Source organism: Lampetra fluviatilis, chromosome 38 (genome assembly GCF_964198595.1).
Source record: "Lampetra fluviatilis chromosome 38, kcLamFluv1.1, whole genome shotgun sequence".
NCBI lineage: Eukaryota > Metazoa > Chordata > Hyperoartia > Petromyzontiformes > Petromyzontidae > Lampetra > Lampetra fluviatilis.
The window spans coordinates 10340142-10358719 of record NC_136312.1 but is presented as its reverse complement, the minus strand read 5'-3'; the positions used below and the strand labels follow the sequence as shown (position 1 = coordinate 10358719).

The 18578-nt window shown below is 50.4% G+C and overlaps 1 protein-coding gene and 1 long non-coding RNA gene across 2 annotated transcripts in view; both read right to left on the bottom strand.

Moving 5' to 3' along the window:
• LOC144945697 (uncharacterized) overlaps positions 1 to 13096 on the bottom strand; it is a 36402-nt gene extending 23306 nt beyond the window's left edge. The window contains exons 1-11 of the mRNA XM_078874264.1: positions 13091 to 13096; positions 12437 to 12469; positions 10691 to 10753; positions 10482 to 10517; positions 8113 to 8193; positions 6082 to 6150; positions 3717 to 3752; positions 1667 to 1726; positions 1038 to 1082; positions 886 to 921; positions 586 to 621 (exon numbers count right to left, since the gene is read on the bottom strand). Of these exons, the coding sequence (XP_078730390.1) occupies positions 586 to 621; positions 886 to 921; positions 1038 to 1082; positions 1667 to 1726; positions 3717 to 3752; positions 6082 to 6150; positions 8113 to 8193; positions 10482 to 10517; positions 10691 to 10753; positions 12437 to 12469; positions 13091 to 13096 (501 nt within the window). The remainder of the gene's footprint in view (positions 1 to 585; positions 622 to 885; positions 922 to 1037; positions 1083 to 1666; positions 1727 to 3716; positions 3753 to 6081; positions 6151 to 8112; positions 8194 to 10481; positions 10518 to 10690; positions 10754 to 12436; positions 12470 to 13090) is intronic.
• A 386-nt stretch (positions 13097 to 13482) lies between these two features.
• LOC144945630 (uncharacterized) lies at positions 13483 to 16608 on the bottom strand. Its single transcript, XR_013639698.1, has 4 exons — positions 16599 to 16608; positions 15248 to 15279; positions 14391 to 14426; positions 13483 to 13504 (listed from the first exon to the last, which is right to left on the bottom strand). It is a non-coding gene; the product is annotated as an uncharacterized LOC144945630 (long non-coding RNA).
• Positions 16609 to 18578: the final 1970 nt, after the last annotated feature.

Below are 18578 nucleotides of genomic sequence, written 5' to 3'. Positions count from 1 at the left end.
TCGATAAATTATCACATCAAGAGTGCTGATTGTTGCTCGCCGCTTGGACCTGCGCCCAGACGGTCAGGCTCGGCGCAAAGCGGGCTGCGACGTCGTGCCCAAGGTCATCGCGACCGTCAACAAGGTCATCGCGACCAAGGTCATCGCGACCAACAACAAGGTCATCGCGACCAACAACAAGGTCATCGCGACCAACTCCGCCGGCCCTCGCCGCAATGCCGCGTCACTTCCACCCTTGTGCAAGATCCCGCGGGTGCGGAGTCAATTCCTGCCCTCCAAGGTGCGCTCATTCCGCTGTGCCACCGTCTGCACGCGTGGACGGCGTTCTCCCCACCATCACGCGGCTGACGCGTCCTTCTCAGGGCCGCATCGTTTCGATCTCCTGGGCGACGTCATCTTCCGCAAGTGTCCGGCCCGTTGCAACTCTCTGCTCTCTTGCCGCAATTTTAATTTTTCTTTGCGGGCGGCTTTAATGATGGCACCGTAAGCTTCCTAGATGGCCGCTGAGGCCTTTGATTAAGGTAGGCCTCGGGAGATAGTTGAGCAGTCAATGCAAGGGGGGTGGTTGTGTGTGGGTGGACGTACCCTCTGTCCCCTCTCCCCGTGGCTTCCTTTGGGGCCCTGGAAAGAGACAAAATATTCAGGGGATCTTTTATCGTCGCAGGCTGGAGGTTTGTATTTCCAGGCAAAGTTTGAAAAGGTTCGGAAACACAGTTCGTGAACCAATAATTAGTGACCACACGAAGAAGAGTAACAAAATTTATTTTAGAAAATAAAAACACGCACACGCTAACATCATCATCATTAAAACTGCCTTCCGTAATAAAGATATGCAACCGACGAATGTGTCGGGCAATGACCCTCAATGATTTATATCGCACTTACCACCGACCCCGTAAGCCCGGGTGGTCCAAACTCGCCCTGTGACACAGACGAGGATGACGACAAAGATCAGAATGCGTGCGGCGTCTCGTGCCAACAAATACACGTGAGAGTGGCACCAGAAATCCAGAAAACCTCAAATTCTCAGAACAAACCTCCTCGCCTTTCTTCCCCGGAGGGCCCCGGCTGCCTCTCTCCCCCTGTCGAGAGGAGGAGGGAGGAGAAAAGTCAGAAGAAAAAAACCCATGCCGCAACAATGAGAATAACATCGCGGGAGTGCTTAGCAGGTAAAGCGGAAACCCACGGCATTTCACGCTCACACCACAGCTCGCAGAAGAGCCTATTCCACTGGGGGGATCAAGCTCGCCCAGAGGCTTATGTCGCCTACTTTGCCCACGCCGGCCAGACGTCACCTAAAAAGTGGGAGCATCCACACTTTGATCATTGTTTTTTTACCCTTTTATCTGGCAACAAAACTGACACCTTTTTTTTACAAGGAGTCATGTTTGCATTGACCACAATACCTGCGGTCGGAATGCAAACAAAAAACACAACTCTGATAATGTATGCACTGTCCTTGAAATTGATTGGTCCACACCCAAGACAGCTTTTCTCAGAGCCGAGTCTCACATGGTGTTGGACCAGATGACGCCACACTTTGCCCCACCGTACGCGAACCTGCCGATCGACCGCGGCGAACACGTTCCGCAGAGAACGCCCAGTTCGCCAGACTCTGCTCGTGCCCAGAATGCTACTGTGGCAGGAAGACTCCCCGATGACTCACCTTGTCCCCTGGCACCCCCTTGATGCCCGTGCCACCTCCTTCAATCTCAGCCGGCTCTCCCTGAACAAGAAAACAAACATTGCACACTACGTCACCGCACGTAGCCTTGTACATCGCACACTGCACACTACGTCACCGCACGTCACGCACCACGCGTTCCCACTACCACAACACTGAGCTACATCGAAACTGAAGCAGGTGTGCAGGCGCGCGTCTCTGATCCAGAATGATCTGGACACAAGGGTCGGTGGGGCTCTCGTAAATTTGACGAACCCATGAACCTGCTAGGCTGGATGACTTCACAGCGAGTGGGTCTATAAACCTCCGTGGACCTTTGAGTGTTATCCCCCTCGTTATGTGTAGGTTTCTCCAGCTAATCCAGTTTCCCATATCCTTAGAATGGAATTACCCAAACATCCCAATACGGTCCCCTACCTGAAAGAGTTAGAAACTCAACGAGGCTGTCATTTATAATTGACATTATTATTATTGCACGACACATTAAGTCACCACATTCTCGCACAACATTGCATCATTATGACAGTTAGACCTGTGCCTTAGCCCATCACCATCCCGTCGGGGTCAGAGTGCCACTTTTGAGCGATGCTAACGAGGATTGTACTACAGATGAATGGTCTCTGCCATAGGAACATGGAATTTACAACCACTGGTTCAGGGCCACCAGTGGAGATGAGCACCGTCTTTTAAAAAATCAGTCATGATCTGTACCCTGCTGGATGAAGGACTCTCTGAGCTGTCGCCATCTCTCGTTGTGTCACGTATATGTGCCGTGTGTTGAAGGTCTTTTGCATCGTATGTAGCCAATCGTACTAATATGAGGTGTGGGGGAAGGACAGCAAACTACATGCAAAAAGCAGTTCTATGGAAATTAATTTTCAATCCAGTGACTTCCTAATATCGGCAGAAAGAGCATTCCAGACGGCCGCAGTAGCGCATCTGAAAGAACGAGCGATGCGGTGACCGTCTTTTGTTCGATGGCCAGCCAAAAACACAAAGTGAGTTTTCAATCGAGACGCAGCAATCCATCCAGCTCCTGGCCACGAGCTGGGGTCGTCGTTCCATCTCTGTGGTGGGCGTCCTCTTGGGGCCGTGTCCCTCGTCGGCTGCTCCCTCCGTCGTTCGTCTTGAACACCGGCCATCAACTCTTCGGGCGACGTGCCCGACCCAAGCCCACTCACACTCCGACTGATGCTCCTGCTGTTGTGGAGTGGCTCATGCAGCCAGCTATGGCTGCAGAGTTTGGTAGTACATGTTGTTTACGTCGTTTATTGTGAAAATTCGGTCACAGTTGCTATGACCTGCACTGTTTCATTGCTTTTATGGCTTTATTTTGGTGATTTTCGAAAAGTTTTTTGCTTTGGCTAAGTTTGTTTGTTGTAGTACAGAGTTAGACTGATGGCCTTAATATAAGTTGTCTTGTGGTTGTTGTTGTTTGACTTGCATCCCACTGGGATATTTGCACAGGGTTGGTGTACGGTGATTTTTTCTGCAATATTTTGCTGTCTTTTGTTGGATTTTCTGTTTGCACTCAGTCACATATTCACTTTAAGATGTTTTTTTGTTCATGTTTTTGTTTTTTGTTTGTTGCGGTTGCACCCGAATCAAGAGCCGAATGGCTCACAGGGCTATACCTAATAAATTAACTTTGAACTTTGAACTCACACTTTTACGAACGGCCAATACGATGTCTCTAAACTTTCGCACGTTCCATCATCAAATGTGGCTCCTCTTCCTGTCACTTGGTGTCATTTCAAGTAGGCATCCTTCTCCATGCTTCTTTGCGCACTTTTTCACCGTTGATTGTTGGGGTTTTTTTCCATTTGCTTTGTCAATGTCCCTCCGTGTATCCGAGCCACGTCATATCGGGTGGCACAACCTGTGACAAGCACCACACCCGTGGCGTAAACTGCACTAAAGAGGAGTGATTTCCGAATGGGGTTGAATCGTAGACTCACGATGACCGTGATTAACAAAATATGAAATTCACAAGCGAACGTGTGTGATGTGAAATGCGAAGTTGTATTTTTACCTTCTCACCCCTGGGGCCTTTTCTTCCAGGTTGTGACTGTAAAAGCAAAAATAAATGTTCAACTTACAGTGAATATAATAATTACAACCCACAATGAACACGCACATGCGCCGTTACGTCAGCGTGCTTTGGCTAACAATGCCACGTGCATTAAATCACCGTGCAGAAGAAGCATTCCAAAAAAATGCCACGTGAAGATAACGATAATTTAAAAAATCTGAACTAAAATAACTTTTTTAAAAAACGCAGATGCTGGGGCGGTTCGTTTTTTTTTACGTGCGTGCAAAACTCGCATCCAATTATGAGCACCTCATTATCGCACACGTGAGGACAGCGACTAACAAATGTTATCGCGCTAATTACAAATAATTTCTGCGGGTGGGCGGACGGAAGGACGGGCGAGCGGGCGGGTGGGACGAGAATGGAGTGGCGCGAGGTCACGGCACTGCCTCTGGGAACGCGATGGGATTGTTGTAGATTTTGTTGTTGTTTGTTAGCCCAATACCCCCCCCCACCACCCCCGTTCGCCGCCAACTCGGTTAGAAACGCCGGTAGATTTCGTCAAAGAGACAGCGAGGGGGTCGGTAGCTTAACTCGAGGTCACCTGTTGGTGCAGTTCCCCCCCCCCCCTCCTCAAGATCCCGAGGGTACGCTAAGGAGCGATCAATAATGCGGCCATCCAGAGCACACTCGTCCAAACAAAAGCAGGCAATTTAACGAAGTTCGCGATCGAACGGCGCGCCCGCGCTCACACACGGCGCCTTCTCTGCAAATGAACTGCACCGTGTCCATATGCGCTCGCCCGCAATGATTAAGTTAGGGAGAAAAATAATTGTGTTTTTTATTTCTAATGTTTTATGCGCCACGACTACAACTCGGAAGTAATGAGCGGTGGCCAACTTCGTAATTATAGTCACGCTATCTTGCGACTTTTACGAAAGTCAATTTGAGCTACCGCAAGAAGGTCGGGCAAGACAGCGAATTAAGTATAAGAGCAATTTTGAAGATTATCATGCTTCTGGGAGGGAGCATCCAATGCTAAATTGGTGAGCAAATCTCACGGACAAGAGCTAAACAGAAGCACGGGTGACAACGTTGTGCAGCTTCAGGAGCAGCTCCAAGTTGGTACTCGGCATCCTGCGTCAGTTTGCGATGTGCAGTAATACTGACGGCTTGAGGTCCACCTGGCAACATCGAGCGACTCGCTTGAGGCACGCTTGCCAACGCTCCACTTGAAGGCGTTGGCAGCGTTGGAATGTAACGTCCCTGCGGTGTGAGTGGCCACTGTGGATAATGAGGTGTGTGGGCCTATGCTGCCGTGCAGTGAAAGTCTGAAACTCACAAAGCCAGCGTCACGGCTTCCCTTGCACTAAAGAGGGATTAAGGCAGTTGGGCGAGGGTTGGCCACGTTGCTGGCAGCACTTAAATGTTTGATGGATGCTCCAAAAAAGTTTATGCCTCCAATTTTCTTTTCGCAATCCCTTTTTATGGGACTGATATATAAAATATTTAAACAAAAAGTGTAATATTTATTCATGGGAATATCACAACAGTTTTTGCTGTTTTTCCAAGACAGTCTCCAGCCACTGTGGGCGTTGCTAGTTACTCGGTAGGCGTCTGGACATCTTCAAAACTATAATTATGAGGCCAAGAGAGACACCCGCAAAAATGTGGACGAAATCCGTCGCATATTGGAGTCCGAATTTTCTTCCCTTGAAAATGGTTACACGCATGCCGATTATGCTGACGACGGAACATTTAAATACTTTACACACAAGGACACTAACAGGCGGCTCAGCATCGCCAATAATTGTGCAACTTAATATAATCACAGTGCTGTAGAGCTTATTTGATTAATGACGAATCGGGAGGCAAACTACGCGAATCATATCTGCATTCTGACCAATAGCCACTGGGAAACCTAATCTAACTAAACTATTTTTATTTTACCAGGTAAGGGCCCACTGAGTTCATTGGTTCTTTTTCAGAAGCGACCTGACCACAAACAAGAGCTAAAATAAGTTTGCTCATCGTGTGGAAATTTGCAGCAGCCAAATACTCTAAAACGCGTGATGTCGATTTTAAAATGCGGAGGGAAAAACCGTAGGACCCGGAGAAAAATCCAGACGACCACGGGGAGAACATGCAAATTCCAAATATACAGCAGGCGTCAGGGTCTGGATCATACCCACGACCTCCTGCATACCAAGCGAGAGAGTTAACATCTCACCACCGCAGAAGCCACCCAGCGAATGAATTTCGCCACCGTGGCAAACCATTCGCTAGATGGGCCCCCAACAGCTTCCACGGTGAGGCTGTGCCCTCTACGTGGGAGATAACGGAACGGCGCGGGGAAGGTGCGTACCATGCCGGGTGATCCGATGGGGCCCATGTCTCCCTTGGGTCCTCGTAGTCCAGTGGGCCCTGGCATGCCCTGAAAGAGAGATGACCGGCACAGTGAAAACAACAACAACCAACAAAACTCAGTCGACAAGTATTTCCCGTGAATGTGGCCGCCTGGCTTAGGGGGACAGAACCATGAGTTGGCAGCGCTGGGAAGTTGGGTTCAAATCCGCGGTTCGGCTGTGCCCCTGATAATACCGGGTTCTCAAGTGCATTGAGTTGGTGGTCTCAGCTCTGTCACCAATAAGGCCACAGAGCTGATGGTCTTAGCCCAGTTACTACTACTGACTGCACACACACAAAAAGGTCACCATGTAAAGTGAAGTTGCTCAAATTGATTTGTTCGCCAAATTTGGCAAACTAATTATTATCTAACGCTGATAATGCAATGATATAAATGGTGGTTCGGCTGCCGTTTGGCAAACACTTGTACAGCAGGGCACGTGGGCGAGTGTATTGTCACATAGTGCGTGGATATGACAAAAAGACACTCAAATTAATCTCAGTAGTACTCCTGTGATATCATCTTCCACGGGCTGTTCTCTACCACACAGGGCTACTGCCCTGCCAAAAAGATTCAAATGGAAGCATCTTCCGAATCCTGACACAAGAAGCCCGTGGCACAATTGTAAAAAAAAAAAAGACGGGAAAAATTTCGTTGATGTCACAATTCACAGAAAATTTACTTTCAAATAAATCTACATCTGCTTCCGATGCCGCTGGTTGGCGGTGTGTCCGGTAGCACCAACAAAAACCTCGGAGTCCATCGCCCGCCCCCCCCTCCCCCCCACGATGATACGAGAGAACTGCTAATTATGCGGCATTAACATCTGCCCCCCAGCGTAAGAACAATTCCTCCTGTCTTTCTGTGACAAGTGAAAACAAAAGTAGAATCTTTAAAAGGTCCTCGTGTGGTCACGCAAATGGCAAAGAACCGGGAGGTGGGGGGGGGCGTCAGGTCGTAAAAAATACTGCGCATTGAACGTTCTGTTACAGGGCATTACGATCATTAGCTCGGACAATCTCTGCTCCGCGTGGGAATAAAGTCTGAACTCATTGAACTGGGATCTGGGCCTCTAAGATTGAGCTTTGGCCTCTGCGCCACGAATTTGAATGCCGGCTGAAGCTGCAATCACGGGAAATGGTCCACGCATTTAACGAATAAAGTAAACGTGATTGCCGCGTAGTGTTCTTAATGCTCTACGTTGTACAGAATGGAACACATGGCTGAAACTCGATGTAGATTTCCCACTTGAGCTCCGGTTAACCGTCGGGAGCTGGTGCTGACATTTCTGCACGAAGCAATTCCGCACACGCAGGGCTGCACTTTCTCACTGCGCTCTTTCCGGCTCGCCGGTAGGCTGATGCAGGCAAGTGACTCGTAGCCACAGCCATGCAGAGCGAGAGAGGCATAATCGACGTTGTGTGCCGGATTGCGGAAATATTTATTGCGGGTCTCTGATCCGGACAGGTCCAGCTGAAATTGAGCGTCGCACACAGTATATCATTACTTTATGAAAATGGTCAGGATGTAACAATATGCCGGCCAGAATGGGAGCTCGCGAGTAGCACTATCCCTCAATAGTTTGCGACAGCCTATATGGAGAATCTGTCTTTTTTCCATATGTACACATACGCATGCTTCTATACGAGCGTGTACGAGTGTGCGGGGAGCGGGAGTGTCGCGGATAGCGCACTGCGCTATGAACTCGGCGACTCGAGTTCGATTCCTGCTCACGGTCAACACCGGTGACGATTATTTGAACCGGTCCTGGGCCTCCCCTAGGTCGACTCATCCACAAATGTGTACCTGGTGCGGTGTCTAAACATCGCCGCTGGCCACCACCAACCTCGCTCACAGGACTTACCCCTAAAGTCTGTTCAGGCTTCATGGAGAGTGTATCTGAGCTTGTGCGCGAGTGTATATGTGAATATGTGTGCGTGAGCATCTTCGTTTGTGTCAGAGTGTATGTGTGTGTGTGCCATGCATCACCATTCGGCCTGGTATCCCATCCTGCCCTCTCAGTCCGGGGCTGCCATCCCTTCCCGGAACTCCTGGCTGTCCCGGTTTCCCCTGACACACAAAAAAACACACGGCAAACACATGGCACACACGAAAGACAAAGATCCCCCGTGTAGCCTTAACAGACTGTTGGGGCAAGTGCTTTTAGTGAGCACCTATGAAGGCCGGCACGGCACACGAGGGGGTGGGTGGCCAACACCACGCCCGGCCGCCTTTGTCTCTCTAGTGGCGATGTTTGCACACCGCACCAGGTACTCATTTAAGGCTGAGTCGACCTAGGGGAGGCCCAGGACCGATTCAGATAATCGTCACCGGTGTTGGCCGTGAGCGGGAATCGAACCCGGGTCGCCAGGTTCATGGCGCAGCGTAGCGCGAACCGCTACACTACCGTTCCCCACACAACGCACACACTTACACACGCACACTTACACACGTACACACACACGCACACCCAAGCAGCCGTCAATCTGCCCCGTTCGTAATTGGGTCTGGCCTCTGCTCCCGCTCGTTTAGCCAAGAGCGCTCGCCCTAAGTGTTCCCTAGGAAGCTCCCGTCCGCCTGAAAAATACTCGGCGGGGCCGGACCGTGGAATGAGTTTCGATGGGATTAGCGTCCCAGCGCTCGCCTCGTGATGTTCCCGACAACGCCAATGTACTGGCGTGCGGCTTCGGCGCTGGCGCGAGGCTAGAAGGAACAAGACATGCGCGATGATCAGATGGCCGAGGATTCTTCTAAACGTCATCTATCTTCGGCTTTTATTTATTTAGTCGTGCATCCATCTATATATTTATTTATTTATTTCAATCTCACTTGCACTGTCGAGTCATCTCGTACAACGAATGATTTGATGGGTTAGTGCAATGCTCTCTTTGTGGCAGACAATGGCCCATGGAAGCGGACATCGCAGAATCAGATTTGAAGTTTTCGTGACTGCAAGGATTCAAACTCTTTGGTTTTTTCGGTAAAGTCACGAAGGTAATTTTTTTAAAATAAATTCAATCACGACGTTTCGGGCGCAACACAAGCATACTTCTTCAGGCGGGGACAACTTAACGAAAGCACATTGCTTAATTTATTTAGCGAAAGCACACCGCTTAAGAGTGACACACTTAAGCGTCGTGATTTAATTTATTTTATTTTTTTACCTACGTGACTTTACCGAAAAAACCAACGAGTATCGCAGAATCACGTCTGAGATCCCCTCTCGCAGTGACCTCTGATCCACACAATCAGCGCAGCACTTTTACAACTCCCTCGGCCACTGGAGAGTAGTGTTGTTTTTGTTGTTGCATGACACCCAAACTGATATTTGCTGTATCTCTGCCAAATTAAGTGCGTAACCGACTGAACGTGATTTCTTTTGACGCGGTCATTGGTGACTGGGGTGAGACCATCAATTTACGACACTTATCGTACTCCCACATGATCCGATTTTATCACTCGATCTCCACCAGGGACATTATCTCAGGCGCCTGTTACTTATTCTGGCTGCCATCATCCGCCCTCGCGATGTATCACACCCAAGCACAATATTTTTCCCCTTAGCGGTTCGTCACGATGATCATCATGATCATCAGCAGCAATGTTTACTACACACCGCATCCGGTACTAATTTTGAGGCTGAATTGACCTAGGGGAGGCCCTGGACCGGTTCAGATAATCGACACTGGTGTTGGTCGCCGGGTTAGTATAGCGCGGCGCGCTAACCGCTAGCAATCCACACACACACGCGCGTACGCTGACCTAGCAGAGCTGGGTCATTGTTCCAACACGGCCAATATGTGTCATTTGAGCAACTCAGTCACCTCCGACCTTTACTCAATGCACGGACGGGTAATCTTTGCATCGCGAGCCTCCGCCCTTCTGTTGGGGTGTTCAACAGGCCTGGGGGTCGAGTCGAGGTAAGGCCCATTTAAGCGCAAAGGCCAATCGCCATCAAAGTTGGCTCCTTAGAAGTGTTGGCTCAACGATGTCAGATTTTTCTGGACAACGGAGCGCTATGCTTTGCCGCACAAGGTGAAGTCAGATGGCACGTGACCAAGAGGCCTTTTTTGTTGTTTAAATACGTACGTATCATAAGAAATATAGGCACATATATTTCTTATAATAGCACGTGGATATTTTGGTCCCAACATAATTCAAAGCCTAGAGGCAAGACGTTGCAAAAGGAAGGCTGTTAGTCGCGAAAGAAGGCAGGAAGCATCATAATCAGACAAGGCAACAGCATATCTCGAAAAACTAAAATAATATCAGAGGCCAAAGAATAAAATGACAAGAATGGAGGAAGGAGAGCCCTAACAAGCCCGCTCAGATTTACAAAAAGCTAAATTCGTAGTGACCTTTGCTCCAGGCGCGCCGCTTTCACCGCTGGGTCCCTGCGCAAAGAGAGAAACAAAATGAAGACAACAAAACCGAGACGTGTCGCGGCGAGGCCACGCCATCGCTAACATGTAACGAAGGAAGCGTTCTCGCCGATGATCAGTAACGGAACGCGTGGCGGCGGTGGCGACGGTGGCGGCGGCGCTGCGGTGGCTCGTGTGGGACCTACGGGCTGGCCCAGCATCCCTGCCGCGCCGGGGAGGCCTTTGGGTCCCTGGGCCCCAGGAGGGCCCTGCCGCCAAGGGGAGAGAAAAGAAGCGTTAACGGATCCATGCACGCCGCTTGCACAGAGAGCACCCGTCAGGGTTAGCGAGCGGTGCAGTGCGCGAAGGAGGTGATGTGAACAATTGAAACATTGTTTTCTTTTACCAGGTAAGGCCCACTGAGCTATATAGCTCTTTTTCAGAAGCTACCATCCCACAAATGATCTGCCAAATACTCTAAACGTATGTTTCTAAATGTCGGATGGAAAAAAACAGAAGACCCAGAGAAAAATACACACAACCACGGGGAGAACTTGCAAACTACAAATATACAGCAGGCGTCAGGGTTAGGATCGAACCCACGGCCTCCTGTATACCAGGCGAGGTAGTTAACATCTCGCCACTGCTGCGTGGAATGTATCACACCTGGTTGCCCTTATCTCCCCCCCCCCCTCCCGTACCGATGTTTACACTGCACCAAGGCCAAATTGGCCTCGGGGTCAAAACCATGTTACTTGGTTTGTAGTGTAGTCCATTATCCCACAACAACACCACTAGCCACACAAAAGACTGCCCCCCACGTAGCCTTTCCCACATTGTGTTGCCACGTGCTGTTAGCAAGCAACTGTTAAACTAAACTCTTTTTTAAATTTTACCAGGTAAGGCCCACTGAACGATACAGCTCTTTTTCAGAAGCGACTTGGCTACAAATAATAGTTCAACGAAGTCGCTTATCATGTGGACATTTATAGCAGCTAAATGCTCTTAGGGATAACACGCCAGCTCCAGACATACAGTAATCGTCAGGGACGGGATCGAGCTCACGAACTCCTGTATACCAGGCGAGGGAATTAACATCTCCCACCGTGGCACCAGAGCCGCACGGCTCACGATGCGGTAGCGTGGCGGGCAACCGCCCACGCCTGGGTGCCTTCATCCTCCGTGTTGTCGCGCTGACGCAACGCACTGGGGACACGCTTATGAAGATAAATTTGCCCAGGACGAGTTCAGACTCCCACTGGCCCTAAGGTCAAATTGCTAGACTCGATAGAATAAAAACAGGAATACAATTGGTGGTTTGGCCCAGTGGCTATCAGGCAGGGGAGAAGAGGAAGGTTTTCAGCCTGGACCTGAATAGAGGGAAGGGAGTTCCAGACCAGAGGAGAGAGCAACCCGCACCCTCCCCCCCTACCACCCACAACTAAGCAAAGGTAGACTGGGGGCTTGGACAGAAACAGGACATTTCCCCTTGTGCCAAGTAGTCTCTTGAAAGGATAATTTACTCAATAAATAAATAACATCGGCAAATCCAAAGTTATTTCCAAGTCAAAGTGATTTCTTTTTGAGATGCGCTTCGGGACACTGCTGATCTCTTGTTTGTAGCCACTGGGAGGCAGTGGTGGAAGTTCCACATTGCTATGGCGAGTGCAAGTCTCCCCCACAGGACAACATACTGTTGACCTATTGTATCAATGCCCAAAAAAAGGATAATGGGCTGAGTCAACTGCACCCTCCCACCACCATCCAGGATTTGACCTCGCAAACCTTCGGATTGCGAACCGCTCGCTCCACCGCTGGAGCACACGTGCGTGGATCTCATTTTCTCATTTACGAGCGGAAGACGCTAATGTGGGCTCAGATGCAGGCAGAGGGCAGAGGGCAGAGGGTGGCAACGGCAGCACACCGCTCACGTCTGCCAAGTTGGCACCTACCGGGATCGCCGGTCCAGCCAAGCCTTCATCTCCCTGCACACGTCACGGGAAGCAACGGCGGGTTTTGTTAACGAGCTTACAGTCCCGTCTGTCTGTGAAACTAGTTAGGGGATTTTGTTTTTCGTTATCAATTTTTATTCCGCCCTGAGACAAAGTGTCCATCCGCCTCCCTCCCCACCACCAAACCCCACCCCACTCACCCCACGATTTCTCAAAGCCAGAATTTCTGCCAAATTATACTGAAAACTCAAATAAACCCTTATGGTATTTGTGTGCAGTCACTGGCCACTACCCAGGGTTGAACCCAAGATTGTAGCGGTGCCAGCCAGTGGCTAATCCACCGGGTTGGGGGGCAAACGTTACTGTGATCATTCACGTTACCTTAGAACAGTGGTTGTTAACATTTACTGCAGCCTGAACCCCTTTGGTTCTCAGATAGGGCATCTCGCACCCCCAGGGGGTGCGTGCACCCCAGGTTAAGAACCACTGCCTTAGAACAAGAACATTCATAGGCTCATGTAATGTTTTGGGCAATAGCCATTCTTCCTGGTCTGAAGAGAGGCCACTGGCAATCAATGTTATGCGATGAAGCTATTTCCATTCAGATCTCATCCAGGAAAATTGCTCTGAAAGCTAGAGTTGCAAAGCCCATACAGGCATCTTTGCCACAATGAGGGCAAGCACTTTAAATGCCCCGCAAAGAGCATCTGTCGCATGGCGATGTCTACCCATCAGAGCCGAGGCCATTAATCCGCGATGATTGAGAATGCACTTGATTCGTGCGTGGCTGTAACACTGCCGTAGCAGAGGCGCTGCTGCCTGAATGTGAAGCCGAATTATTTGGAATGAAGCAAACAGTGGCGGCCGTTGGCTCGAAGGCTTTGGTGCCGTAACCGTGACAAAATGTGTAGTAGCCACGGCTCTGGGATGAAACCCTAGGCCTGAGTTTGGACCCAGGATCTCCACCGTTTGTGCTGTGGTCCCTCTTCAGAGGGCAAAGCATGCAGGGTTCCAGTTCATCACCTTTGCTCCAGGAGGTCCCTGAGGTCCTTTAGTTCCTTGGGGGCCCTGAAAACAAAACATAAGAAATGTTATAAGAAATGTTATTCAACTGTGAAAATTGCACACACACAGCCCTTTTGCCGATCTGCTGCCACCCCAAGCCGTGCGGGTCTTGGTCGGTTATTTGAGCATACTTCACCATGCTGGTGAAGGCACGGAGCAAAGTACAGCACGACAATTGATTTCTCTACTGCCTTGCCCCCTAGCTATGCGGCAGTCTCCACAAGCCCTGTCAAGCACGGTGGTCGCCCAAGCCAGCACTTCTCAGGCTGCTTAGCGATTGGAGATGCGACAAAATCGGCGCACTCTGGGCGTTTTAGTTATCGGCAATGAAAATAAGAATTGCTATCTAATTATCCAACGAAGAGGCCCTACTCTTTAGACTGCTGGGCCAATCCACCCCCCCCCACCCTGAGCACAAGCCTTTTCTTTTCCACATGAAGCCAGCCCGCTAATTTATTTGGAGTTTGCATGTTCTGTCTCTCCCCGTGTCTCTCCCCGTAGCCGCTAAAAATGTCTACGTGATAAGCCACTTCGTTGAGCTATCATTCGTGACTAAAGGTCGCTCGCTTCTGAAAAAGAGCTATGCAGCTGAGTGGGCCCTAAAAAGTTGTTTAGTTTTCAGATAAGTTTAAGGAATTGGCGAAAAAAATCCCAATGTAGCGGGACACCTCGTGAAAAAAAAAGCCTTGCTAGACTCGGTGAGGTTTTTTTGCGCGTATATAAATTAAAAGCCACGTTATTCCAGCCTTTGCATGGTGCCAGTAATAGCCCTGTAGAGCGCATACATCTCCAGCGGTAGGCGTAGTGGAACGGAAAATCAATGCTTCCACATTACGGTGTAAATGTATTAATCAGCGGCAGGTACAATTGACGCGTGTTTTGCTCGTACCGGGATGCCCGAGGCTCCGGGATCTCCCTGGGCTCCCTGCGAACAAACACCGACCACAAATCACGCGCGTTAAAGGACACCCATCCGGCCCATCCGCCCACTCAAGCGCGAGCACCGGCGTCACTGAGAATCCAACTCGTGGGTGGGTGCGTGCGTGCGCGCACAGAGCCAGGCCAGACGACAGGACGATTGAGGGAGGGGGATAAAACTTTACTGGGCCCTAAGCTCAGAGGAAAGGGTAAAAATAAAAAAGAAAGTTCAATGCTATTTATTTTGGGATGGCCTCCCCCGCCCAATTAAAGTTACGTAGCAGGACCCTCACATTTCTCTCGACGTGGCCCGCCCACAATGCAGTGCGTCACCGAGGCATTCGTGTCTCTGAAGTAGCCACTGCTGGATGAGGGCCCACAACACCCCACACCACAACACCCCACACCACAACACCCCACACCACCCCACAAGCTGTCGACCCAACACATCGCTGCATCTCCGCCTCGGACATCCTCTCCGGCGCGTTCCCTTCCTTGGTCTGCCACTCATTTGCAAGTCCTATCCTTCGTCCAGAATCCCTCCTATAATTATTGACCATGTCCTGGCCAAATCCTTTAAGATTCCTCAACAACTGAATACGATGTCTCCACACCCGTGTTTGTTCTCGAATCCACGCGCCCATCTATCCGTCTCCGAGTAAAAATTCCACGTACGCTACGTCCCCACACAACTTTGGTAACTTTTAATCGGCTTGAGCTCGCTGACAGCAGGTCTGAAATGCCTTGGGGGGAAAACTGAGCTTTGCTATTGGGAAGCGTTGTACCAATTTGCGTGCGACAAGAACGTGTTTAATCAGGTTATATTACCTGCTCTGTCGACAAGTTGTAGCAACCGGCTTCTGAAAAGCCACACCAACCTAAAGTTGGAATTATGCCTCATTAATTTATGCGTATGCATTTAACTACTCTCAGAAACATTTTAATAAAAAAAACTAATTTCGAAGAATACAAAGCAACTGCTGTCACCGCAAACTTCTGGATAATTTGTTTACACAATTACGGAAAGAGCACAACGCCAGAAAGAAAAACGCAAAACCCACCCGAGACGACTCAGCAACAGCAATGCACTATGAGCAAAAAAAAATCGAAAAACACTCTTTCCATTTCCGTTAAAGTTGGCCCTAATAAGCTTTGTCCTGCAAGCCCTTAGCGTCCACGGGAGACCAATTGCTTCCGTTCCACCTCATCCTATTTCCTGACGCCCACGAAGCCTCGCATTGCTCGCGACTGCGGCTCTAAAGACCTCTGGGGCTGCAAGCCGCAGCGGCTGATTTGAAGACGGAAATCCGACGAGCGACGCAGGGAGGTGAGGAGGCAGCCTCCGTTGGATGTTTGTGCCCACAACAATCCCCACTTTCGTTGCAAAGATTTGTGGCTCTGCGTGGGGAGGCGGGCGGCGTTCTCACGTCAGACGCCCAGCCCATTCCGCGGAGATCACCCGCGGCCCGGTGAGCCAAGCGGTAGTTTTTTTTGGAGGTCCGTCGCTTTCGTTGAGCGTGCGATCCATAAATAATAATGATTCCCAGCAGGGAGGGAGGTGGGGGGGGGGATGTGTTTGGTGGTTAAGAGGAAGGGGCCGACTAGAGCTATTCTCCGAGGATATTGGCAGACAGAGCCTTGCTGGATGGCCCGGCAGGCTGGCAGGAGGCACCCCAAGGGCGGGTACCGTTCACCTGCTTCTGCTTGATGTCTTCTGACACTTGGCTCGGGCGGCGGCGAAGTGGGGGGGGGGGGGAGGGTTGGGGAAACTGGGAATCAAATGCCTCTCCTGTGGTTGGCTGCTCTCTTCCACGCACCGTGGCACCAAGACCCAGTTGCGCTCCTCGCTTCAAGCCGATCCACCTGGTGCGAAGCCGCGAGGTTGCATTCTACGATTTCAGCGGCAGCTGGGAAGGAATGTTTAATGGCTTATTTGGGATTGTTTAGGCTCGAGGTGGGCAAGTAGCCGCAGGGGGTCCCCGTGTTGAACGGAGAAGGGAGCCTTGTGAAGTTTGTTTGTTATCAACAGAAGCAGACAGCATACGGCTCGACCCCTGTGTGTGTCAAAAAGTTTGGGATGCAGCTGGCCCACTCGCCTCACGAGTGTCCACTCTCACGATTCAAACGCTGCATACTTCTCTTTGCCACAGATCGGCTGGGAGGAGGGAGCGGTACTCACGGCAATTCCTTGCAGGCCCCTTTCCCCGCGTGCACCCTGGGGTTTGTGGAGTAAAATGAGAAATCAGAACAACAAAAAGCACACACGCGCAGACGCACATATACGGATGCACAAAGACAAAAATCTCCCCCGTATAGCCTTAACGGACTGTTGGGGCAAGTGCTTTTAGCGAGCACCTATGAAGGCCGGCATGGCACACGAGGGAGTGGGTGGCCAGCGCCACGCCCGGCCACCTTCGTCTCACCAGTGGCGATGTTTACTACACACCGCATCAGGTACTCATTTAAGTCTGAGTCGACCTAGGAGAGGCCCAGGACCGGTTCAGATAATCGTCACCGGTACTGCCCGCGTGCGGGAATCGAACTCGGGTCGCCGGTTTCGTAGCGCAGCGCGCTAACCGCTGCGCCGCCGCTCCCCATACGCGCCCGCACGCGCATTTGCACCAAACATTCAACTCCATCAAATCAAATGGCTCAATTAGATCACATCAACGTTTGTGAAAATTTGATCCAATTTCCCAATTTCCGCGTGTCGTCGCGAAGACAACAGACGGTAGCGATTTTACAAAATAACAATTACGGAGCGGCGTGTCGACGCGGCTGCAATTATCCCTGTCGCCCCGCGCCTGACGCGACACCCACGGGGGGCCGCAGTGACGCAAGGGGGCGGAGAGGGGGGGGGGGCAGGGGGCAGGGGGGGAGGCGGGCACCAACTCGGGCGATGATTTTACAATTTTATAAATAATTCATCTCCCAGCCGCTCGCAGCAGCAGCAGCATCAGCAGGTGTTTGTTGGTGCGAAGCTGCGAACGATGAGCCGAGGAGAAGCTGGCAGAGGCGCAATGCTCATCGCTCACTCTGAGCGCCGTGGAGCAGAGAAGGTGAGATGTTTACCGCCTCGCCTGGAATGCACGAGGTCGTGGGTTCGATCCCAACCCTGACGCCTGCTGTATAGTTGGAGTTGACGTGTTCTTACTCTTAGTTTTTTCGGTAAAGTCACGTAGGTAAAAAATGAAATTAAAATTAATAAAAGTAATAATATAAATAAAATAATAAATAATAATTATTTACTTTATTTATATTATTTCCTTTATTAATTTTAATTTCATTTTTTACCTACGTGACTTTACTGAAAAAACTGAGAGTATGAATCCTTGCAGTCACGAAAGCTTCAAATCTAGAATTTACGTGTTCTCTCTCCCCGTGGTCGCGTGGATTTTTCTCCGGGTCCTCCAGTTTGTCCCTCCACGTGGAAAAGCAACGTGCATTACGAGGGTATTGCTGCTACAGATTTACACGCGATAAGCCACTTCGTTGAGCTATCATTTGTGGCCAGGTCGCTTCTGAAAAAAGAGCTATGCAGCTCAGTGAGCCTTAGCTGGTAAAATAAAAAATAGTTTAGTTCATAATTTAACTCTCACCGATCCACCCCCCAGCCCGCCCCCCTCTCTCTCTCTGCTTTCAAGTTCCTCCTCCAAACTTTCAATGTCATCCACGTTACGATCGGACGCCCTGAAACCTCTCCGTTTCACTTCTACTCTCGCTCGGTTCGCTCCCGTGTGTCCCTGCGCTCCGAGACGCTCGTCGCTGTAGTGATCTACGTGGGCAAGGTTCAACTCCTGTGCCAGTGCGGCGAGGCTGCCCCGTGCCCAGGCGGATGCAAGCAAGGGAATCAGCAAGCAGCGTGCAGGTGAATTCATAATGAACGATGAACGGTCGAATTAATGAAAGCTCCTGAGGGAATGAACACGGAACACAAACACCAAATGTACACATACACACTCGCACACGAGATCACGTTTACTCCCCGTGTGGCCTGTAATGGACTGTTGGGGCAAGTGTTGTTATAGCAAGTAACTATGAAGGCCGGCAGGGCACACGAGGGGTTGGGTAGTCAACCATCACCGCACGAGTCAACATCGGGGAGGCCCAGGGCCAGCTAAAATATTCGCCACCATTATTGGTCTTGAGCGGGAGCAGA